General features: G+C 31.5%; 2 protein-coding genes across 2 annotated transcripts; both read left to right on the top strand.

The window, feature by feature from the left end:
• Nucleotides 1-12,102: 12,102 nt before the first annotated feature.
• Nucleotides 12,103-13,259, top strand: LOC148166018 (cytochrome P450 4d1-like). The gene is made up of 7 exons (XM_088049500.1): nt 12,103-12,274; nt 12,320-12,511; nt 12,557-12,739; nt 12,786-12,855; nt 12,904-12,975; nt 13,022-13,157; nt 13,203-13,259. Exons 1-7 carry the CDS (start codon nt 12,103-12,105, stop codon nt 13,257-13,259), a joined length of 882 nt encoding a protein of 293 aa, XP_087905626.1.
• Nucleotides 13,260-23,310: 10,051 nt separating this feature from the next.
• LOC148166017 (uncharacterized) lies at nt 23,311-25,026 on the top strand. The gene is made up of 7 exons (XM_088049499.1): nt 23,311-23,414; nt 23,482-24,383; nt 24,443-24,502; nt 24,576-24,613; nt 24,730-24,765; nt 24,812-24,927; nt 24,979-25,026. Exons 1-7 carry the CDS (start codon nt 23,412-23,414, stop codon nt 25,024-25,026), a joined length of 1,203 nt encoding a protein of 400 aa, XP_087905625.1. The 5' UTR covers nt 23,311-23,411.
• Nucleotides 25,027-25,279: the final 253 nt, after the last annotated feature.

Raw genomic sequence — 25,279 nt, 5'->3', positions numbered from 1 at the left:
AGTTTTTCTATTTCGCGTTCATAATGAAGATATTTCGATACGCGTTTGAGCGTATTTCGGTATCGTAATGGACCAATCCCGTGCCAATATTTCCAGGAACTTATATTTTTCTTAGGTTTGCAGCAGACAAACCGTCAACCTGCCGTCAACGTTGACAATTTAGATTTTGGTTTTGATAAACCATGATAAATCGATCAATACACCATTATTTCTTGTTGTACTTGGCTTAATAATTCATCGGAGAAAAACTCTTTGGATGCAAGAGAAGTATCATGATCATGATCAACATCTTCGCTCTCTTGGCTCTCTTGCGCTCCGATAACCTCAAAACGTCGCACCTGTCAAACTGACTGATATTGGATTTGGCTACTTCGAATTTTTTCCCGAACATTTTGCAAATGCCAACTACCCTAAAATTCCCTAGATTTCGAAATCCAGTTTTTTCGTTTAAAATAAGGCGAAATAGAAAAAATAGCGAATGATACTTGTTCATAATGCATTTTGCCTTTTATTCTCTGTATTATTCTGTGTTAACGTTAACGTGATGAACATGTACGGTAAAACGCTCTGCGAAAAAAGCGGGTGAAATGTGGAAACTGTGAAGTTTTTTATCACACTAGTTGTGCTGGTAAAATTAAAAAACCCTGCTGTGACAACATGGTCATTAGCACCGAAAAACTGCAAGAAGCAATAGGAGGCTACGAATCAGAGGGATTCTCTGATAATGAAACCAGTACCTTAATAGAGAAATCAATCTGTTTCGAAAATGACGTCTTAAAAGATTTAAACAGGAGTTTGAAACACAGAATATCAGAATTAGAAGGTGAAGTGCAAGATCTGCAGGAAAAATCCGCGAGTCAAATATCTTGTATCACCAAAACTCAAGAAGACACGATAACAATTATGTTACATGAATTAAAACAAACTATGAATGACAATTTCAAGATGATTATGTCTGAAATAAAAGAACGAAGATTGAAAATTCATAAATGCGATTCGTTCAGTGAACCAACGGTGAAAAAGTTTGACAAAAAAACTGAGATATTGGGAATTCCTCATCAATAATGGTGTTGACAACAAAAAAATGTCAGCCGGAAAGAGAACACATTTATGGAATCAAGGTCCAACAACCGAATTGTCTCCAAAACTTATGTCACATGGAACAAAGGCTTTAACATCAGAAGCGGTCCCAATAATTCAGAAAAACTGCAAAATTCTTGCCAACAACTTAGGTAACAAGGAACATCTAAACGGGAAGAAAATATTCGCAAATGTTGAAACACACCAGACGACTGTTGCCGTAAAATCAAAAAAGTATATTGAGAGTACTGAGGATGAAGGTCAATGGAGAACTGTCTTGCGAAAAAACAAAACCAAGACATCACCTAAACAGAAAGGAATTATTGGGAAACAAACAGAACTTACAACAATCAAAGTGGTTCCCAAAAAAGGCTTTATTTATATTTCCAGGCTTGCTCCTGAAACTAAAGCAGAAGAAATTTGTGGGATGCTGACAGAGAAATTCCCCGAAGTGAAGTGTGCCAAAGTTGACACGAAGTACTCGGAATACTACGCCAGTTTTAAAGTAACTGTAAACCTACATAATTTCAACGAAGCGATGAACCCCAATATTTGGCCAGTCGGGTGTTATGTAAATCGTTATTTTCACCGGAGAGTGTTCAACAAGGATACGAAGTAACAACGTCATCTTCTCCACCATGTGACGAATTGGAAGTAAAGAAGTCCAGTGATTTTTTAGACGTTAACGTAAGTGTAGATGTTTTTTCAATTCTGCACCAAAATATGCAATGCCTCTATAATAAAATAAACAGTTTAGACATTATTTTGGCAGAATTACATCCTCATGTGATTTTAATAACCGAACACTGGCAATCGCAAGATCAATTAGATTGTATTGTGTTAAATAACTATAATCTATCTGCTAGTTTTTGTCGAGCTAAGAATAGGCACGGTGGTGCTGCGATCTTCGTGAATTCAAATCTAGATGTTCGAAATTTAACTTCTATTCAAACTAAATCCAGTGCAAACACCATCGAATGTTGTGCTGTAGAAGTTATGCAATATGGCTTAGTAATAATAGTTTTATATAGGCCTCCTTCAGGTGAATTTGTTAAATTTTTAGACATTTTAAATAGTGTTTTATGCACAGTTAGTAAAAGCAAGAAAATTATTTTAGCAGGAGATTTTAATGTGGACTTTCTTGAAAATTCGAGGCAGAAATTAAATCTTATATGCTTACTAAAAACCTTTAACATTATACCCACAATTTATGAATACACTCGAACTACTCCCTGTAGTGGAACTTGTATTGACAACATTTTAGTTAATGACTCTATAAAAAATTATAATTCTTATGTAAGAAACCTATTTCTCTCAGACCATAATGCACAGCAAATTAATGTGTGTCTCAAAATAAATAAGATGAATGAAAATGCCTCCCCTGCCTATAATTTGGTTAGAAATTTCAGTGAGAAAAATGTCAAAGTCTTTCATGAATTTCTCGAAAAGGAAGAGTGGACAACAGTTTTTAACGATACTAATGCTGAAACGTCATTTAATAAGTTTATGGGTTTATTGACCAAATATTTTGAAACATCCTTTCCTTATAAACGTGCTGGGAAACGTAATTTATGTTCAAAGCAGGCCTGGATTAGTCCAGAAATTCTTAAATTAAAATCAAAAGTCAGCCTTTTTGCTGATCTGAGTAGACAATACATAATTTTTAAAGACTTTTTTAGAAAAATCAATCAAGAATATCAGAAACTTATCACTAAGAGTAGACAAATTTATATTGAACGTCGGGTCAACAACAGTAACAACAAAAACAAAGCTATGTGGGATACCATCAAGAATTGCACGAACCGTAAACCAAAGAATACCATAATTAAAATTCAGGAAAATAATGTGACTCTCAGTGATCAGCAATGTGCCGAAGTTTTCAATGAGTACTTTTCACAAATTGCAAGTAACACTCTTCTAAGTATTAACAAAAACGATAAATTGAACTATACTGCTGAAAATATTGAACGTGTAGAGAACTCAATTTATTTAATGCCAGTGTCTCCATCAGACGTAATGGAAATTATTTCTAAACTTAAAAATAGTAATGCATCTGGGGAAAATGGCATTTCCAACAATCTTTTAAAAAAAATTGCATCTGCAATTGCTGAACCACTACGCCACACTATAAATCTATCTTTGGAACAGGGACATTTTCCATCTATTTTAAAGAGAGCGATAGTTAAACGTCTTTTTAAAAAAGGCGACCACACATCAGTAGAAAATTATAGACCGATTAGTCTTCTACCTAGCATCTCCAAAGTGTTTGAAATTATTGTAAACAATAACGTCATATCTTTTTTAGTAAAAAATAAAATTTTGGATAATTCTCAGCATGGTTTCATAAGAGGTAGGGGCTTGGACACTGCTCTTGCTGATTACTTAAATAATATAATCGCGTACATCGATAAAAAAGTCAATACATTGGGGCTTTTCATAGACTTTACAAAAGCTTTCGATTGTGTAGACCATTCAATTCTATTAAGTAAGCTTGATCGATATGGAATCAGAGGAAAATTTCATGAATGGTTTAAATCATATCTTAGTGACAGGACTCAAAAAGTACTACTCAACGGGTCATTATCGGAGTCAAAAACTATAACTATTGGAGTACCACAAGGATCGATTCTTGGCCCAACATTATTTATTATATTTGTGAATGATTTGGCACTCTACTTAAAACCAAAATGTGACTTTGTCCAAATGTCATACGCTGATGATACTAATTTTATCGTAACAGGAGATGATGCGGCGGAAAAAGCAGCGAAAATCTACCACAGTTTACTGGACTGGGTCACTATGAATCGGCTGTGTATCAATAAAGACAAAACATCAATAATTCCCTTTTTTAATAAAATATTAAATCAAAATGACAAGCACATTCATCTTAATGACAAACCTGTTAAATTATCTCAGGCGGTAAAGTTGCTCGGACTCACAATCGATAGTCAAATGAAATGGTCAAGTCATCTTCACAATCTTTGTAAAAAGCTATCAACAATTTGCTATGGGCTCCGCAATGTAGTACAGCAATGTAACTTAGGGACAGTAAAAGCATTTTATTTTGGGTGTTTTCAGAGTATTTTGCAATACGGAATTGTACACTGGGGCCACTCTTCTGAAGCCGAGAGAGTTTTTATTATCCAGAAATGGGCTATACGAATTCTAGCTGGTTTAAACGGTAGACAATCATGTAGACAAGCATTTAAAGATCTACAAATTATGACATTACCAAATTTATACATATATCATGTTTTATGCTATGCTTTCAAAAATATCGAGCTATTAAAAATTGGTAGAAATACATATTGTTATAATACGCGCCACAAAGAGTTATTACTACCAAAGCAACATAGCACTGCCTATTTTCAAAAAGGTCTGCATTATAATGCTTGTAGATTTTTCAATAACCTTCCTCAAACAATAAGAGACTCGTCCAACTTACGTCGATTCAAAATAAATGTCAAAGCATTTTTATTAGACAAGAATTCTTACTCCATAGAAGAATTTCTAAAAGTATAATTTATACACTAACTCCTGTATTGTGATGTGTCATTTTATTCTAATTTTATCTTTACATTTATTCAATTTTATCTTTATATTTTATTTGATTTTATCTTTACATTTTGTTCCATTTTATATTTACATTGTATTCGTGTATATGTAATATATTGTTAAGTGTTTGTAAAATTGATTTGTTGACGTGCCAGGTTTATTTACATTGTGTATGTATTTAATGGCAAATAAATTCTATTCTATTCTATTATTCTTACTACTTTATGACACTCCTCGCTGCGCTCGTCGTGCCTTAAAAACGTGCGTGCGGCAAAATGTTCATTATGAAACGCGTTTCATAATATACTATTACGATCTTGTTTAGCATCCCTAAAATGGCTCTTTATAGAAGGCGTCAGTAATGATATATCCTGTGTGCGTTTGTAGATTTTTTCATGCACACTTTTGGACGATTTCAGTTTTTTTCACTTGCACTTTAAATGTATACAAAGTTTGCAACTAAAATACTAAAACTGTGCATTTTAAAGCCGTTTCAAAGCTAATTTCCATTCGTTTGAAAAAAAAATAGCCGTCACTACAATAGAGGATAAAATCTTGTATGCAATTTGTATCCTATTTAGGCTGTTCACTTAACTTCCTTTGCATTATTTATGTTTTTTCAGTTTTCAGTTTGTCGTTAAGACTAAAGAACAATTAAACTAATCTAGATTTTTTTTCATTGGGTTTTTACAAACGTAATAATCTGTTCACACCTAACTATAGTGGAATTTTCTACTAAAATTAATTTCTGTTGTCAGAAGTGCACAATTTTTGCAAAACCACATTCAGTTTTTTTTCTTTAAATGTAATTTTTAAGATTGATCACCAAAGTGATATTTCTATTTCTAAAATCTTTCTATTTTTAAAGTAATACAAGGTGTTTATAAATCTTTATAGCATCAAGGGTGGCTATGAATGGGCCCGTTTAGCATATTTTAAATTAATAGAAAAAACGGTATGTTTCGATAGCAAAAGGTGATCTAAAGACCTTCTGAAATTTTGAAAACCATTCATCAATTAGATCCGAAGTTATACGGCTGTAACTTTTGAAAGTTCTAAATATGTCGTGTGACGTCACACCACGGTTAATTCAGCGCGGACAGTGAGCAATTCGCATGGTTCTGGGTGAACGAAAATCATAGCACCTAAACGACTTAAGATAATTGGTTGAAATTTTAATGAGTTAATGTTTTTTTAACTTGCTTTATTTAATTATGCAAAAAAAACATTTTTATTTTATAAGTATAAGAACAAAAATAAATAATAATGCAAATACAACTTTTGGAGTTTCTTAATTTGTTATCAAAAATTCTTAAAAAAAACATTAAAAAATAGTTAATCTGTTTACGGAATGGTCCAATGTCATTTTCTCAAAAATGATCGGAATTTAAAATTTTGGGTATAAAAATAAGCCTATAAAACCAATCGAGTGAAAGTATCCATATTTTAGCGATACAACTCTTTTTCCGAGAGTGCCATTTTTGATAGGATGCTCTATGTATTTAACACTGTATGAGTTACAAAACTGCGGTATAGTAAATAACGATTTTTGGATTTTCTTTGTCTAAAGTTGAGAAACCGTAAATCTGTCACTGTAACAAAAAGTTAGTACAAAAGCGCTCCGCCAGACGCTTCTCGTTAGAGCCACCATCGCCACCCTCGCCCCACGATGGTCATCCCCTACCATCACTCAAATTCACACCATTGGTTGGACCTATCTTTAAAACCCAGGAACTAACCCGAAAACGCCAGTTGGATTTCCTCTCTTTTGAAAACAGCTCTAACTTTGCAGCGGTCACCGCTCCTTGTTGGACATTTTCATAGAGCCCTGAAGTCTGAAAATCTTCGCCGCGATTCGCGATTTTACATTCGACTCGTCCATGTCTTCTGGTTTTCTAAGTTAAATTGTAAATATAGATAGTTTGTGTAAATAAAGACCTTTTTTTGTAACTCGAGTGTTACATCACTCAATATTGTCGTTATAAATGCTCATTCTTTCATGATTATCGTACTTTTTTTGACCTACAAAAAAGCTCCGGTTTCCTTCGTTTTTGGACTAATCAATTCCTGTTCTAATAATACTATGTACAAATCGTCGAATCTAGGATGAAGATTATGGGAAAAACAGTATCAAAGGAGCAAAGTTTGGAGCCTGCAAGTCCATTTCCCCAACTTTCATAAATTCGGCAGCGTGCTGATATGACATTATCAGTTATCACTTTTTATACAAGCTCGTTTGATCAAATACCGGTATGAAGTCATCCAAAACGGTGCTAAAAATATTGGATGCCCGATATTTCCCAGCTACAAGAAAATTAAATTGCCGAAAAAAAATGCTATTTTTGAAATTGCACTATCACGGATACTTGGGCAAGTTCGAAACAAAAATGACAAGAGTGTTTATGTAATGTATGTATTTATTTACGACTTCACCTGTGCCGTTAAGAATGACTAAAGGTTTTTCAATTGTGACCAGACTACGTCTTTTTTCAAAATCTTTTCGAAGCTTGGACCTATGTGTTGCATATCTGCATTTTTGACAAGCAAATATTTAAAACGCCGGGTTTCATTATGATTTTACCACTTTTCGTCTTTAAGAACATATAATTTTCAATATCTTCTTCTATTAAAAAAATGTGACAACAGTCTACTGCCTTTATTTGAAACAAAATCACCTTGCTGCATAGCTCGTTAACAAGTTATTCTTGTTTTTTCATTTTGAAGAAGACTGATAAATTGTGTAGCAGGTGCTATTGAAGTAATGTAATAAATTAAGTCGTTGAACTATTATTGCAAAAGTGTCAACGCACTATTTTATGTTAACGTAGATCGAACGATGTGGTCGGATATGATGTATTCAATTGCTTATTCCGCAAAGCCCATCGTTCGATTCTATGCCCATTTATGGTAATAAGTATTTTGATGTTATAGCACTATTGAAAGGTTATAAATATAAGCTGACGATTGTAGAGAGGAGGATCCTAATTATTATTTAGAGTCCAATGTCATTACATTGGACTCTAAATAATAATTAGGATCATTAACGTTCATTAACGTACGTGCATCATGTGATTTTTGTTAAGTTCTACTCAATAAATTAATGGTGACAAAAAGAGTGAGTTTTCCCTTCTCTCAACATCACACTATTACCGATGTGTTTCTAGTTACATTGGGAAACTACATCTCTTTTGTTATAGCATTTTTAAAATTCACATTATAATGCAAAATCCGCTAGGCTCTCAGATATTTAAAACAACAGTAATTTGGAGTCAGTAATGCTGAAATGTCTAAAATCTGGCATCAGTATGGAGTGCGCCGAGTACCGTGGAGTGACGTCACAGCTAGCCACGCCCCGTTTCCCAAATCTACACTTTTGGGATTTTTTTTAAGGGGGAAAGAATTGCCGAAAAAATTTAATTTTTTGGGAGTCGCTTATTTACGCAAAGCACTTTCAAATTATGAAATAAAAACGCTGAACGGGCCCATTGTCAAAGAAATTTGCCGCTCATTATAAATGTGGATTTAGATTTTTCAACTGACATTTGTAGTTAACCTCAATCATAGAGCAAAGTAAGTTTTGAGAAGAAAACTGTTCCAGTTGTCATTTGAAACCTGAAAATCAAAAATTTTGACACAAAACCGTAACAGAAGCGTCGTTAACGTAAATAACATTATAAATAATTTTTAAGATAATAATATTCACTATGAAAACAAAGCGGCAAAGTAGTGCAAGACAGGAATTCCATAGCCACCCTTGATGCTAAAAACATTTATAAACACCTCGTATTAAAACGTTTTTTAAACAGCGCCATCTTGTGTACTTTTTGTGCACCAACTACAAAATTGACAGAATTGACAGATGATGAAATTTACAAATGTCGGATGTGACAGTTCTCATGAATTTTGAAAAACTCAATTATTTAAATTAAAATTTTTCGGCCAAAAAGTTTAATACAACTCTTGTGCGTTAACCATTTTACAGCGCTCAATCATTAAAGCACTCCGGCTACGCCGTCGTGCTTCAAACTGATTTCGCGCTGTAAAATGTAAGTTACCACACGCGACTGTAAATAACTATTTTCTGAAACTTTCAAAGGCCATAACTTAGTTTTTTTTGTCGTATGTGAATTTTGTGCCCGGATTTGGAATCTGCGCAAAATTATGCGTAAAATGAGCACAAATAATGCAAGTTTGTCCAAAAATAAGATATAACTCGCGAATTTTTTTCAAAGACTTTTTCGGTTTTTGGTTCAAGATGTCTTCTCCAATTCGGCTTTCTATCAATAGTGATGTCCAGATATTTCACCTTTTTTTCAAGTTGTAAAAGAGTACCGAAGACTGAAGGCAGACGCATAGGGGCCAGTCTTCTTTTGATGGTAAAAAGAACAAGTTCTGTCTTGTGAGGATTCACTGCCAGACTGTTCTTTTCACACTACTTCATAGAGCGAGTTTCAAGCTGTGTTCTTAAAATCGAATAAAACAAAAAATAACTAAGAAGTTTTTTATTTTTAATTTTGCAAAAAAAAAATGTCAAAAGAATGAAATTTGTTTCTTAACTCAAACCAATTTCCACTATTTGATTGACCCATTGCCTGTTTTACCACATAGTTCAATTCTAACTCGTAATTCTTTAAGACTGTTTCGAATTTTCTCAATTATTGTTAAGGACGCAATTGCATTTTTTTTCCAATTTTTTAATTCTTACACATTATTGGGTAATTTTTCCTTTAATCTTTAACGCACTATTTGATATTGTGAATTCACAGCCTGCTATTATTTAAATACGATTACAATATTTAATAAATAAAAATAATGAAAAAATTAATTTTAACAGTACAAACTAACAATTTAAAATTTTAATTGCAGATTTATCTGTTTTGAGATAAGAAGAAAATGTTATTTTTTTTGTCATTTTTTTTTTAAATGGAAAATAAAGTTTTTTTCCCTCTTGTAAACTCAATCATCCTGTACAGGGTCGGGCAACACTTGTGTCTACCTCCAAAATCGTCTTTAATTTTAAAGTTACAATTTTGAAAATTTGCATACGCTTATAGTTAACAAAGCTCTACAAGCTGACGCAAAAATTTGTTTTTTATCACGGTTTGGTCAGCATCGCGACGCCTAAGAAGTATATTTTTTAGCGATTTTTGAGTTTTTGCGGAAATATTCGCGAATAAATTTTTTTTCAGCATAACTGTGAGACAAATATTTGAGTTTTTATTTTAAATCCAATGCAAATTGTGTTTAAAATTTGCGAAAAAAACGTTGTTTTACCAAGTTAGTTTTCAAAATTATGACAGCGCAGCGGCAAACTACGTTTACACCAAAACTTCACAAGTTACTTTATTTACTTTTATAAAGGTTAATTTTGATTAGCACGGGCATGTTGCACTTTATGGATACCAGAAATCGTTAATTAACATCGACAAAGCGACAGTTTCACCAAGTAAGACTTTTGTTGCAATCTAAAGCGAGCCAAAGGATAGATGTCATTTGTGACACAAGATCTTGACAGATGGGTGTAAACGGAGTTCCCAATTTTGACGTTTGACCGTTTCCGTTTATGATCCTTATGATCCTCTCATTATCAAATCCTCGGTAATCCCTTTTGGCAGCTGTCAATCAAAGGAACTGAACCACTTTCACCTTTAAGTTTTCGATTTAAAATTTTTTTTTTGCGTTATTTGTTTCTAATTGATCCCACATAATCGACAAGTCGTCAGAAAGAAAATCTTTAAATTCTACTGTTTTCCAATAAAAATTGACAGAGTTACGGAATTTAATAGAAAACATATTGAAACTTTTTGGCTCGTCTTAAAATAAAAATTTCTAAAAATTTTTGTGCCATTTTTTTTAAATTTTCTGCGTAAAATGAGCACAATTTAGGTTTGCTCCACAAATAAGCGAGATACGATCAAATTACATTAAAAAACAAGTCTTCTTAATCATACGCTGGCTAACTTTAAAATTGGAAAACATGTTAAATTTTTGAATTTGAAATGTGTAAAACCGAGGAAAACGATGGTAAAAACCGCATGTTTCTGTCTGTCTTACATTTTGGAACTAAAAATTCACCATTCAAAATTTTAATCGTTAGTAATTTTTTTATTTGTTGAGGTACTTTAAAAACTTGCCACAATTTTGGAAACTGCGTGAAATTCTGCGTAAAATGAGCACAAATAATTTAAGTTTGCTTTGCAAATAAACGAGATATCGACCGAATTAAATTTGAAAAAACTGGTCTTCTTAATCGTACGATGGCTTCTAAATTCTTCTTCTAAATTAAAAAAAAATATAAAATTTTTGAATTTAGGATATCAGAAACCAAATTTGTACGTACAAAAAATGCAAAAAAATCGATAGTAAAAACCGCATCTTTCTATTTGTCTCAGGTTTGCAGACATCAAGCTTTATACATTTTGGAACTAAAAATTCACTATTCGAAATTTTAATCGCTTCTTATTTCTCTATTTGAAGACGTACGTTAAACATTCTAACAATTTTGAAATCTCCATTAAATTTTGCGTAAAATGGGCACAAACAATTTACGTTTGAACTGCAAATAAGCGAAATTTTGACAGAATTAGATTTGAAAAATACAAGTTGTCATAATCCTACGATAGTTCTAAATTGGAAAAAATATTAAATTTTCCAATTTGGGACCCAAAAGGCATCAAATTCCTGATTCAAAAAACGCAAAAAATTGATGGTATTCCACTCGGGCTAATTAATACGTTCTTGAAATGCATTCGAAAAAATTTCCGGAAATGATCGATGCACTAGGGATATTATAAGTGAAAACATTGCAAATTTTTTGATCGTCTTTGAAATAAAAATTTCTAAAAATTTTTGTTCCATTTTTTTGTAATTTATTACACTCAATTAATGTCGACAGGATTGAAACAGCTAAAATTTTACTGTTTTTGAACCAAAAGATTTGATAGGAAGTATTAAAAAAAAATTAAATTTAAAATTTTAGTCTTAAAAGTATATATTTTTTTAAATTGTATTTTTGGTGCTAATTGTTTTGTAATTTACTACACTTAATCAACAAGTCGACAAGATACAACGTTTTATCTACGACTGCTTACGGCGAAAAATTGTTAGTTCACAATTTGACAGGTGCTCAAAATTTTTGTCGACAAGTCAAAAATTACCAAGTTGAGTGATGTAATAAAACCATATTATATCACTTGTTGCATAATGAGTATATCATACAACGTTATTTCCATTATACAAACATATATAGCTCTTCTAAAAGGATTTTGAATTATGGAAATTGCGACTAATCAAACTCGATTCGAGGACGCCAACAATCAAATTTTTCTAATGGCTAATTTACCGTGATTGTGAATTTTATTGCAGACCAAAAAACTGTAATAAGAAAAACTAATCGTAACATTTAACGAGTTCTTTCAGAATATAAGCACGACCTTCAATTTCCTGTACCATTTCGTGTGTTCGAAAATGAATGAAATCAATTCAATTTTATCATGCCTGGTCATTCTTCTGTGCCTATTTCTTTCCGCGAAATTTCTTTGGACGCGGCGATGGCTGTTGTACACTTCTTGGCGTTTGCCAGGACCGTTTTCGATACCTTTTCTTGGGAGTTTATATTTCATATTTGTGGGGCCTAAAGGTAAATTTTGCCTCATTTCAAACAAAATCAACAATTTTCTTATAGATGTGGTCCCAACGGCGTTTAAATTTGTCGAATTTTACCCTTCTGTCTTCAGAGTTTGGGTTGGACCTCAAATGGCCATTGTCCTTTCAAAAGTTGAAGACGCGGAGTTCATTTTGGGGAATTGTTTGCAAAAGGATTGTCCACCTTACAGCTATTTTGATGATATTTTCACGTCTCTTTTGACAACAAAAGGTGAATTAACTGACTCAACTTCTTTGATTAATTTAGTTGTTTTAGTTAACACGTGGCAAAAGAACCGGAAGAACATCTCGCGCGTCTTTAACACCAAAACGATCAATTCCTTCTTCGACCGCCAGATGAAAGTAGCAAACAGACTAATGAAAGAGTTGGAGTTTCACTGTGGACTCTCCACTGACGTATTGCCTGCCATCTGGACCACCACGCTGGACATGGCCATTGGTAACATTTAATAATGTTAATTAATTAATTAATTTTCCTTTTCCAGAAACCGTCGGAGGTGTGGATGTGACGACGCTGCCGGAACAGAACTCAAAATTTCTACCAATGATTGCAGAGTAAGAATTCGTTCTTTTTGACACCTTTTGGTACTTCTTTGGTCGCAGGTTTGAACGACTGGTTAACATGCGGTTGATGTACGTGTTGTATTTCTTTGACTGGATTTGGAAAACGAGCAGGCACTACAAAAAAGTTGTTGACTTGAAAGAGCAGTATATTCGACAGATTAGAGAAGTCAGTGTCTGCTGTTCCTATTTGGATTTTTATTAATATTTCGCCTATTTGCGGAACAAACTTAAATTGTTGGTGCTCATTTTACGCAGAATTTCATGCAGAATCAAAAACTGTTCGAATTTTCAACGTACGTTCTAAAATAAAAAATTAGAATCGATTAAAATTTTGAAAGATTATTGTTTGTTCTGCACCAATGTGTGTAAAGCTCGATATTTTCGAAACTGAATGATTATGAAAACTTGTTTTTTTAATCTAATTCCCTCAAAATCTCGAGTATTTGCGGATCAAACTCAAATTATTTGTGCTCATTTTACGCAGAATTTTACGCAGATTCCAAAATTGTGGCAAGTTTTCAAAGGACGTACACAAATAAAGGAATTACTAGCGATTAAAATTTTGAGTGGTGAATTTTTAGTTCCAAAATGTATACACTAGATATCTTCGAAACTGAGACAGACCGAAAGATGCGGTTTTTACCATCGTTTTTCTCGGTTTTACACATTCCAAACTCGAAAATTTAACATGTTTTCCAATTTTAAAGTTAGCCAGCGTATGATTAAGAACACTTGTTTTTTAATCTAATTTGATTGGTATCTCGCTTATTTGTGGAGCAAACCTAAATTGTTGTGCTCATTTTATGCAGAATTTTACGTCGAATAAAAATTTCCGAAACTAAGGCAGATAGGAACGAACATGCGGTTTTTACCATCGTTTTTCCCGGTGTTTTTACTTAAGATTTCTATGTCACATATTCCAAATTCAAAAATTTTTTTTTTTTAATTTTAAAGTCAACCAGCGTACAGTTAAGAAGACTCGTTTTTTCAAATATAATTCGGTCAATCTAGCGCTTATTTTCTGGGCAAACTTAGATTATTTGTACTTATTTTTCGCAGAATTTCACGCAGAATCCAAAACTATGCGAATTTATGACGTACGTCCACAAATACAGAAATTAGAAGCGAATAAAATTTCGGATTGCAATTTTTAGTTCTGAAATGTCTAAGCTCCATATCTCCGAAACTAAAACAGATAGAAAGATGCAGTTTTTAACGTCGTTTTCCTAGTTTTTGCTTACCAATCGATCCGGTCTTACCTAACCAGAATTCAAAACTTAATAATTTTTTCCTGTTTAGAAGTTACTTAGCGTTCTATTAAGAAAACTTGTTTTTTCGCATCTAATTCGGTCAATATTTCGCTTATTTGTAGAGCAAACTTTAATTATTTGTGCTCATTTTACGCAGAATTTCACACAGAATCTAAAAATGTGCGAATTTTTGACGTACGTTTACAAATAAAGGAATTCAAAGGGATTAAAGTTTCGGATAGGAAATTTTTACTTCCCAAATGGTTAAAGCTCGATATGTCCGAAACTAAAACAGATAAAAGACGCGGTTCACCAACGTTTTTCTCGCGTTTTTCTGCTGAAGGGTTCGGTTTTACATATTCCAAATTTAAAAATTTAATTTTTTTTTCAATTTAGAAGTTAGCCAGCGTACAATTTAGAAGACTTGTTTTTTTAAATATAATTTGCTCAATCTCGCGCTTATTTGCTGGGCAAACTTAGATTATTTGTACTTATTTTACTCAGAATTTCACGCAGAATCCAAAACTGTTCGAATTTTCAACGTACGTCCAGAAATAAAAAAAATAGAAACGATTAAAATTTTGAAAGTTTATTGTTTGTTCCGCAACAATGTGTGTAAAGCTCGATATTTTCGAAACTGAGACAGATAAAAAAATACGATTTTTACCATAATTTTTATATTGTTTTTTTACATTTAAATCCGGTTTTACATATCCTAAATTCAAAAAGTTTATAGGTATTTTTTTTAACTTAGAAGTTACCTATTGTACTATTACGAAAACTTGTTTTTTTAATCTAATTCACTCCAAATCTCGAGTATTTGCGGATCAAACTCAAATTATTTGTGCTCATTTTACGCAGAATTTCACGCAGAGTCCAAAATTGTGTAAGTTATTGACGTACGTCTACAAATAAAGGACGTAGAAGCACTTAAAATTTCGAATAATGAATTTTTAGTTTCGGAATGTATAAAGCTCGATATCTCCGAAACTGAGACAAATAGAAAGATTCGATTTTTACCATCAATTTTCTTGCGTTTTTTGAATGAAGAATTTAGTGCCTTTTGGGTCCCAAATTGGAAAATTTAATATTTTTTCCAATTTAGAACTTAGCTATCGTACGATTATGGCAACTTGTATTTTTCAAATCTAATTCTGTCAAAATTTCGCTTATTTGCAGTTCAAACTTAAATTGTTTGTGCTCATTTTACGCAAAATTTAATGGAGATTCCAAAATTGTTAGAATGTTTAACGTACGTCCTCAAATAGAAAAATAAGAAGCGATTAAAATTTCGAAAAGTGAATTTTTAGTTCCAAAATGTATAAAGCTCGATATCTCCGAAACTAAGACAGACAGAAAGATGTGGTTTTTACCATAGTTTTTATTGCGTTTTGTTTTATCTAAGAATCTGGTTTTTCATATTCCAAATTTAAAAAATTATATTGTTTCCAATTTAGAAGTTTTCATCATATCATACGATTAAGAAAAATCTGTTTTTTCAAATATAATTTGGATTGTAATGAAAAAATTTTTAATTTATATTCTAATTTATATTCTAATAGTAATACATATATACAGGTGTCTCAGAACTCATGACTCAGAAAAAAAGGGGAGATGCCGACAGCAAAACAGATGGTAAATTTCAAAAACAAAAAATTGCTTACGTTTAATAATATTCGAGAAATGATAAAAAAAATAAGAACCAATCCCGAAAGTTAATTCTAGAGATGGAGCAAAAGGCCTTTTCAATTTCCTAGACAACGAGAGTCTAATGTTCACTTGACCAATGAATGATTGTATGTGTCCATAGATACCGATTTTCAAATTTTGTTGGCTCCGGGATTGGCTACCGTTTTTTTGTCTTAACTCGATTATTTTTTAAGGAATTTTTTTTTGAAATTTTAGTTCAGAATTGTTGCCCGTTTTCTCTGGGTCACGAGTTCTGTATAATTAGAATTGGCGAACCAAAATAAGCGATGTATTCTTTAGTACAATTTTCTCCATGATCTCTTACAAAATTTTTAACCACTATCAAAATTTATACATAGTTAAATTTTAAAATTCTATTAAGTGTTTATTAATATTTGTTTTATATGAACTAAAATATAAACAAAATCATTTGTTTAGCGGAAAAAAAAATTAATTACAGTAAACATTTAATATAGTCTACTCGACTTATAAACGATATTTTTAGAAAGTTGCTTTTATCAAAAATGTTGTTGACATCTTTAACACGGTATTGTAACGACTGGCAGTTGATGTGATTATGTCGAATAACTGAAGCAAAAATTGTTGACAATTTCAAAAGTTTTTTATATTAAATGTTTCTTTTATCTTAGGTGACTATATCGAATGTTGACTGTATCAATAATTAACGATCGGATTTAAAAATTTTAATATTTAAAAAAAATATATGAATTTATGTTAAATATATTAATATAAATTTTAAGTTAAAATTTAAGAAATGAAGATTTCCAACACGAAGCAAAAATTCACTTTATTCAAAAACTCGCTGAACAATTTATCATTTTCAAATTCTTTCTTTAAAAATTAACGAAGATAAAAGTTTAACTGTAACTTTTACTAAATTCGCAAAGTCGTCTAAAAAAATTAAAATTTTGCTCACCTTACAAGTATTTTTTTAAGTGAACAACTTTTTAGATTTTACGCAAATGATTTTTATTACAACACAAGAAGATACTGGATATTTAAAAACTTTCGTTTATAAGGTTTATAACAAGAACCGTATCTTGATTAAACAGGTTCGCAGTTAACCGTGCCCACTCAATTTAACTTGGACGATGAGAGCGACGGTGAAATTTTTGACGCTAGGAAAAAAAATCAGCCAAGCCAAGCAATGGAAGCAATTGATAAACTTTTGTAAACAGAAAAATTTTGATTTTCATGATATTCTTGATTTAAGAAAAATTAGAACTAACGTACGGAAAACAATGTCAAACTGTAATAAACAAAAACTGATTACTTCGTACTTTAGCCCCTAAAAACTTAGTGACATGGTGTATATGTCTGTTACGCTAATATAATATATAAGTCGTTTAAAAAGATGTTTCGATTAACCGTACTTTTCACATCCGTGCGACCCAACTCTTCCATTACTTCGGATAATCGAGGTTCCACTGTAGTCAAATTATGATGGATAATTTTAACAAATTTGATTGCTCAAGCCCCAAAATTACTAGAATTAGAAGTGGAAATGAAATATGAAAAAAATATATTAATAATAATTGTTTACTCCAACAGTCTACTTATGATTGAAAATCCCCTGAAGTTTTATTAGTCTAGCGCCAAAACTACGGAAAAGAGAAGTAAAAGTGAACTACATATTTAAAGAAAATTTAGTTCATTCAAAAATAAAATTTTCTAAAATTTGACAGCACTATAATTAAAACTTGCTACTTTTACCATGAGAACCATCTTCTCCAAATTTTATTGCTCTAGATCTAAAACTAGTAGAATTAGTGGTCAAAATAAAAAACTTTAAAGTCTTTTTTCTTCATTCTAAAATTTTTTTAAATTGGCCGTTGCTTTATAATTACTAAATTATTTAAGTCTAATGGGTCTACTTAAGATTGATAATGTCTCCATAATCGATTGCCCTAAAGTATGTACCAGAATAAGAAGTAAAAATAAAATATCAAAAAAAAAAACATTCTAAAACATCATTTTTTAATATTACTAGATTAGTAGATTTTGAGTCTAATTTAGAAAATTGCCACGTTTACAAACTTTTTATGAGTACTAACTTTACCAAATTCCATTGCTCTAGGTCTAAAGCTAACATTCTATTTATGATTGATAATGAATGCATCCTAATTAGTTTAGTTTAGTCTAGTTTATTGAAATTAGTGTCAATACAATTTGTTACACTTGTTTTTACACGTCATATAAAAAATTAGGTTCAATACATAATTTATAGTACAATAAAGACAATCATTAAAATGAGATCAGAAAATTAATAATTTTGAGATTTTAATACATTGTAGAACTCATTCTAATCGTAGAAAGTATTTTTTAACATATTTTTAAATTTAAGATTGAATTTGAATATTTCAGGCAATTTATTGTAGTTTTTTTTACCGTAATAATCAGTGGCTCCTTTTGATCTTTGCAGTCTGTGGTATTTGATTGCTAGGATATGCTTATGTCGTGTATCATAAATGATGATGTGAGAGATTGCCACAGACAGATTCATTACTTTTTACAAAAATAAGAGCAGCATAAATAAACAAGCATGAAACAGTCATTACTTTCAGTTTGATAAAATGTCCTGTACAGTCGTCTCTTTGATTTAAATTTGCAACAACTCGAATACATTTCTTTTGTAATGAAAATACTTTTTCATGTGCGGTGAGTGACTCCACAAAACATTACCATAATTTAAACACCTGTGGATGAAGCCAAAGTATAGTGTTTTTTGTACATCCGTTTAAACTAAATATCTCATTTGTCTCAGAAGAAATAAATGTTTAGATAATTTGGTTCATAGATTATTTAGAAGCGCTTCCCAAAGAATTTAATGGGACTGTAGTCAGTATAGTTAGTTTTTGGGTTTTATTAATATTAATATAGAGTCCATTAGCCGAAAATCATTTATGTAATTCATTGAATGTGAAATTTTTGGGTCGCACAAATTATATTGCTCTAGTGCTAAAACTACTAAAATTCAAAGTGAAAATATATTATTAAAAAATAATAATAATAATAATTCAGTTCTGACATAAAATTTCTGAAACATGAAAATGTGAAATAATTTTAAAATTTGTTATATTTAATAATATAAAACCCTGCTATAGAGAGATAGTAAAAGGAAACTAAAATATCTTGTTATAACTGCGTTCTCGTTATACTGCGAATGCAAGAAGAAATGTTATAATTTTACAAAATTTTCTCTGTAGACCTAAACTTCAAAATATGTAATAAATTAAAATATATTGATTATTTTATAGCAAAAATATGAATAGAATTATTCATGACCTAGACACAGTGAAACGTGTTTTCATCTTACATGAGTAAAGGTCAAGAGTCAAAGCATATACGAGTTATTACTAGACAATTTTTTAAATAATTTAAGTAATCATAATACATACTAAACAACTATCCAAAACAGAAATTGAAGAAACTTACTTGTAACTGCATACACAATGATAAGAGGAAATGCAATAAAAAGAAAATATGTAAAACACGAGTTTTGAAGCATTTTAAGTTAAATGTCTTCTCAATGCCAAATTCAAACTAACTCGTTTTGTGGAATAGAGAAAATAACTTTACAGTGTTGTTTGAGCATAATGACGACTTCCCTAGCGGTGCTTTATGAATGAATCGACATTAATTTAATTCAATAGATGGTTAAAGATCTTCTAGCGAAAATTGTCATGTATGTAAATTTCACTTTCAGTCATTATTTGGTAACTACTTAGTAAGAGAAATTTAAGTTTCTTAATTTATTGTGGATTTGACCGACTACCATTTTTCTTGCAGTTTTATTAAACAGGCAAGGGGAGTTGTTTGTTGGGTTTGGTAAACGTGGGGTGATGAATTTTTAGATCTCGCTGCATAAAAGCCCGGATGGTTGTAGGAGACAAACACGATAAGTGGCTGAAGACTTATGAAACGAAACCGAAGAGTAAAGACGTTCCCGAGTTTATTGGTGATGTTATTAATAGGGATACTAGCGCGGAAGTTGAATAGTTGAGTAAGAGATTAGAAATGGAAAACAGCCCGGCGGTGTTCTGCCTTCATGACATGGAAGATTGGAATATTCTTATAATACCGGAAGGGCCAGAAAATAATAATAACAACTAGCCTGAGATTATTGTGATTGATGAGTTATATATTTATTGCCAGCTGATAATTGTGCGCCCATCAGATGTGGTTTTAGCTACTGTTTTTCAATTCTTATTTAAATGGAATCTATTTTTTTCTATCAAGAAGTGTTGGTTTAATTTATTTGTGGTCGAGTAGGCAATCAATCAGTTATATGGGTGTTCCAAAGGTGTGCCTCGTTCTTGTACGACGGTTTTGAACGTCGGGTAAAACTGTAAGCACGAAGCCGGGCGGTGCCACACACCTTCGATAATTTTTGGTCGGTTTTGAAGAGATAAATCGAATCAAACTGTTTCTTCTATATGTTTTTTATATAGCTTCTATATGTTTTTTAAAAGAATCCAAAAAAAAATCAATTACAGGAATCCCTCGTTAATCCGTATCAGAGATAATTGACAAAATTTATTGAACAAAAAACTTGTGCGACTGGTGCAACAGCCATTTGATTAAATAGGAATCATAATATGTACTTATGTCCAAATGCAGATTCGTCTCTTAAAAATTATATAAGTTTTATTCATTCTGTTACTTTGGATTTTTTTGTTAAAAAAAAATTGATTTTGATGAGTAATTACTGGAATTGTCAAAGTCGTAGATTTTCACCAAAAAGTGATCTTAACTGAATTTCTTTCTGAATATTATACTATTGGAAGAACAGAGGAGCAGCCTTCTAGTATTGAAAAACCAGATATTTCAATGAATTATGTAAAGGTATAATTTGTTGCATTTTTATCTATTAATGCTAGTATATGGCAAATCGACGATTGAGAACAAAATTGGTTTTGATGTTCTAATAAGAAATGCCCTATTAAATGGTCATACAAACTCTACAATTAAAGAAGGTTCAAAGAGAATAGTAAATGGTTTTGTAAATTATGACAATGTAACCAAGGGTTAAGATATTCTATTCGTTTTAAAAAAAATTTATAATAATTGGACGGTAAAGGTTTACTAGGGTATTTCAGGGAGTTAAAAGTTCATAAAGTTAAGATTCAAAATTAAATTACATGTGTTTCCTTATACATAGATATGTTATTAAAACTTATTAAAAATGAATATTAAACACTATAACACTATATTTTCTGCAAAATTCGGTAAAAGCAAAGCAAAAACATCACAAAAAAATAATTTATCAAATTATATATTTTGTAGTAAAAAAAATATCGTACTTTCATTTATTTTTTTGTTCTAAAATGTTTTCTGCCGCTTGAGTTTTCAGTTTCCATAATTCTGAGGTTTTAATTGCAAAAGAATTTATTTCAAGCACTTTTGTTAATGTTTGCTAACACTACTAGGTATTCAAAGACAAAAAATTGTTTTGGCTTTTTTACTTAAATCTCGTGAAATTCCAAATTCGAAGTTTTCTAACATTAGAAGCAATAGTACAAAGTAGTTGGTCTTCGATTTGTGTGTTTTTGTAATGCACGGATAATCGATCAAACACCCTTGCACGGATAATCCGCAACACGCTTGCACGGATAGTTGAGGTTCTACTGTAATTGAATCATCAGGAATTAGTGAATGTGTGATTTTAAAAAGTTGAATAAAATTAGCTCGTCTTGACGTTCTCTAATTTCCGCTGTGTTTAAAATTTAAAGTCTTTCGTATAAGGTCTAGGCACCCACCTAGTTACAGCATCTTGCAGTTTTTCTAATAATTTGTGGTTGTTTTTATAGTGTGGACACCAGACGAAAATAGCAAATTCGAGGTCTTGTGTAGGTGCTGTATAACTGTCTATTATCTGAGGTGATGGGTTTTGTTTCCATTGCACTATGATTCTGCATGAAAATATTTTTTTTTTAAATAGAGCAATTTTCTATCGTTTGCAAAAAAAATCGTATATGTCATTCAGAGCAAAAATAGCTTTGTATGCTGCGCCTGTTAATGTGGCACACACACAAACTGGCTCAGCTTCATTTTTACTCTTAATGACATAATATACTATTATCGAAACATGAATATTATAGATTTATAATAACATAGTTACCTTTTCATAATAGCATAGTTCTCATCAACCCACGGTATTCAACGTATTTACCAAAATAAAAGCAGTTCTGAAGATCTCTATTTATTTATATTAATTGTAACATAAAATATCTTCGAAAATGCTTTCCTTGCTGTTTCATCACGTTCAAAACTTCCGTCAAAAATTGGAAATTTGCAGAAACTGTTGTGTGGTAGCATTGCCACCTTCGTACATGTTTCGATAAAGCTTAAAGAAGGATATTAAGTAATTCGTAATGAACGAGCTCGTTACTTGTTAACGTCCGAGTTTTTTATGAATAAGTTAATCATGAATCAGTTAAAGTTTCGTAGTAAATTCAAAGCTTTATCGAAACATGGACGAAGGTGGCAATGTTACCACTCAACAGTTCTGCAAATTTCCAATTTTTGACGGAAGTTTTGAACGCGATGAAACAGCGAGAAAAGCATTTTCCAAGATATTTTATGTTAGAATTAATATAAATAAATGCAGATCTTCAGAATGTTTCTAATTTTGGTCTTTGGAGTTGCTTTCGTTTGCATAAAAACGTTAAATATTATAGATTAATGGCAACTGTACTATTATGAGACGGTAACTATGCTATTATGAAAGAGTAACTATGTTATTATGAATTATTTGTATCATCACTATTATGATGTACTTTACATGTAAGCATACAAAGGTATTAGATACATCTTAATGTTCATGTTTCGATAATAGCTATTAAACTCGCAAAGGAAAATGAATTTAACAGACAAGTTTTTTGTGTAGCGTGTTTTTGCGGACAAGGTCTGTGTCACGTTGTTGCGTACGAAAATGTGCATACGAGAGACTTCAAAAATCACAATTTTTTTGGAAGATACTTGAATGTTTTGGAAAACTGAAGAGGAAAAAATTGTTTGTTTTATCGAGATCTACCACCAGTTTTATTTAATGTACTTATTTCTGTTACACGCTGTATAAAGGTGTAAAGATTAAGATGGTTGGTACACGTTGAACGGATAGACAAGGAAAGAACAACTAAGTAAGTAAGTAAGTAAGTAAGTAAGTGCTAGCTAGAAAACCGATAGGTAGTGAGGTAGTGTTGGTGTTCTTGTAATTTTTTTTTAGATTTCATGATGGTGAGCTGGGTTTTGTGCGTTTTGATTGAACACACTTACTACAGGTGTAATGTCCGTTCGCATTATTTTATCTTTTTTATTTTTATTTTATTTCCAGTTGTTTACATCGTAGTGACGTACTTGGTTACTTATTATAAAATTTCATTTTATTTTTTTTTAATTTAGATTTTCAATAATTGATAAGACACCCAGATTACGGTTTAATTTGAAAAATATCTCAGTTTAATCTTATCGCTTGGAACGGATAAGGAGTGTCATTACTGTGGCTGTATGAATTAGCTAGCTACCAAAAGGTGGAATCAATGGACTAAAAATCGCATTAAAACCATAGCAAGTATTAGCACAAAAATGGTGAGTACTTAGTAAATAGTAAATGTCATATTTTCTATCTTTTTGATAGATTTCCTATGTAAACCAGAACCACCTATTCGAAACCCGTCTTAAACTCCCCCCAATGAAAAATTTAAACATCGAGGACAAGAAAGGCCTAACTTATCTAATGCACGCGTCCTCCTACGGAAACATCGAACTGGTAAAATGCCTTTTTGAAAAAGGCGCAGATGTCAATTACTCAGGATCCAGACAGATACCTCCACTGTCGTACGCTTGTGCTAGAGGCCAACTTGAAGCTGCAATGGTACTACTTCAAAACGGAGCCAACGTCAACCAGACAAATGACAGAGGTGAAACGCCTGTAACTGTAGTTGTAAAATCGTCACGCCTAAACATCATACAGTGTCTCATTGGTTATAACTGTGACGTCTGTAAATCTGAACTGAAAGGTGTAACACCACTGGAGGCAGCTGTGCAGATAAATAATATAGAAATCGCGAAGTATTTACTAGAAAATGGAGCACAACGAACTGTATATTCTGCTTTTCTAAAGGCTATGGCCTTAGGAAATAATAAAATTGCGCAGTTTTTGGTCACCAGCGCTGTTCATGTTCAACCGATAATTTCAGAAGAAAAAGAATCGTTTTTACTACAATGCGTTAAAAATAATAACACCGAAATGTTACAATTTTTGGTACAATTTGGTCTTGATGTTAACAGATATGGGTCTGATGGTTACACTCCTTTAAGTAAAGCAGTGGAGTTGGAGAATTTTCCCATTGTGAAGTACCTTATTGAAAGAGGTGCTAAGTTCAATTTGCGAGATAGTAATGGGAGAGTTGCTTTATCAGTGGCCGCTTCAAAAGGTTCTTTTCAAATTGTTAAGTATTTGATTGAAGCAGGGGCTGATGTTAGACTTGCAGAGGAAGAGATTGAAGAGTTTGCAAAGTGTAATAAAAATTTTGGATACTATATAAGAGATTATTTTGAATAAATTGCAATTAAAACTTTAGACTATTTTTAAGTTTATTTCAAGCTTTTGCTAGAGCTCAACAACTGTTTTACAACATTACTAGGTTGGTAATTCTTTCAGTTCCTAAATTAAGGTTAATTAATTAATTAATTTATGAAATTTTAAAATTTCCAACGTTTTGCGTTACATTTTCTTGGTCTTCTCAGAAATTACCAGACTTTAGGACCACTATTAACATCCAAACGTTTTAATTGGCATATTTAAGATTTTTTCTCGACCCTTCAAAATTTTTTTAAAATTCAAAATATTTTAATTTTGGGTTTCTATACTAGGTATTTTTTGCATTTTTGATTTTTTTAGAATGTTTATTTTTAAGACGTGCGCTTTATTTGAAGGGTCTCAAACTTTAATTTTTTTCGAACTATAAATTATAAAATTTTAGGATTTATTATTACTTTCTATTCCTATTTTCAGATTTTTAGATCTCTGGCTCTCAAATTCTCAAGTCCAGTTCAAGTTCAGATTTTGGAGCCTAAAATTAACATATTTCTGAATTTAGTTTTCTTACATTTTATAGTGTAACGTTTTTTTCTAAATTTAAACTTTTAGAAGCACAGTCAAAGCATTAGTCAAATAAGAAGGAATAAGCCCGAATGAACGTTATTTTTTAAAGAACTCCAAGAATTCAAAAATGCTCACAGTATACAAATTTTCATAACTTTAGTTTCTAAGGTTTTTAGAGCCTAAAAATCTTGGCTTTTTAAAATCTCAAGCCCACGAATATTAAGACTGTTTTTTCAGCTTTCAGTTTTCGGGTTCAAAATTTCTAGTTTTTATGTTATAAAGAATTTTACTTTTGAAGAAATAATAAAACAAAATATTCTAAAATTGGGAAGACCAATATAAAGAA

This window comes from Gnatocerus cornutus, unplaced genomic scaffold, assembly GCF_029298725.1.
Source record: "Gnatocerus cornutus isolate USDA-ARS CGAHR unplaced genomic scaffold, icGnaCorn1.1 ctg00000033.1, whole genome shotgun sequence".
Taxonomy (NCBI): Eukaryota; Metazoa; Arthropoda; class Insecta; order Coleoptera; family Tenebrionidae; genus Gnatocerus; species Gnatocerus cornutus.
This window is presented reverse-complemented; position numbering and strand designations above follow the sequence as displayed.

Excerpts from the sequence above, each read along its gene's own strand:
- LOC148166018 (XM_088049500.1), top strand. The coding sequence starts at position 12,103 with ATGAATGAAATCAATTCAATTTTATCATGCCTGGTCATTCTTCTGTGC. Across the intron at positions 12,275-12,319 it reads CATATTTGTGGGGCCTAAAG|ATGTGGTCCCAACGGCGTTT; the intron begins GTAAATTTTGCC and ends ATTTTCTTATAG. Across the intron at positions 12,976-13,021 it reads TGGATTTGGAAAACGAGCAG|ATTAGAGAAGTCAGTGTCTG; the intron begins GCACTACAAAAA and ends TATATTCGACAG.
- LOC148166017 (XM_088049499.1), top strand. Across the intron at positions 24,384-24,442 it reads TACTATATAAGAGATTATTT|AGCTCAACAACTGTTTTACA; the intron begins TGAATAAATTGC and ends AGCTTTTGCTAG. Across the intron at positions 24,766-24,811 it reads ACGTGCGCTTTATTTGAAGG|GATTTATTATTACTTTCTAT; the intron begins GTCTCAAACTTT and ends ATAAAATTTTAG.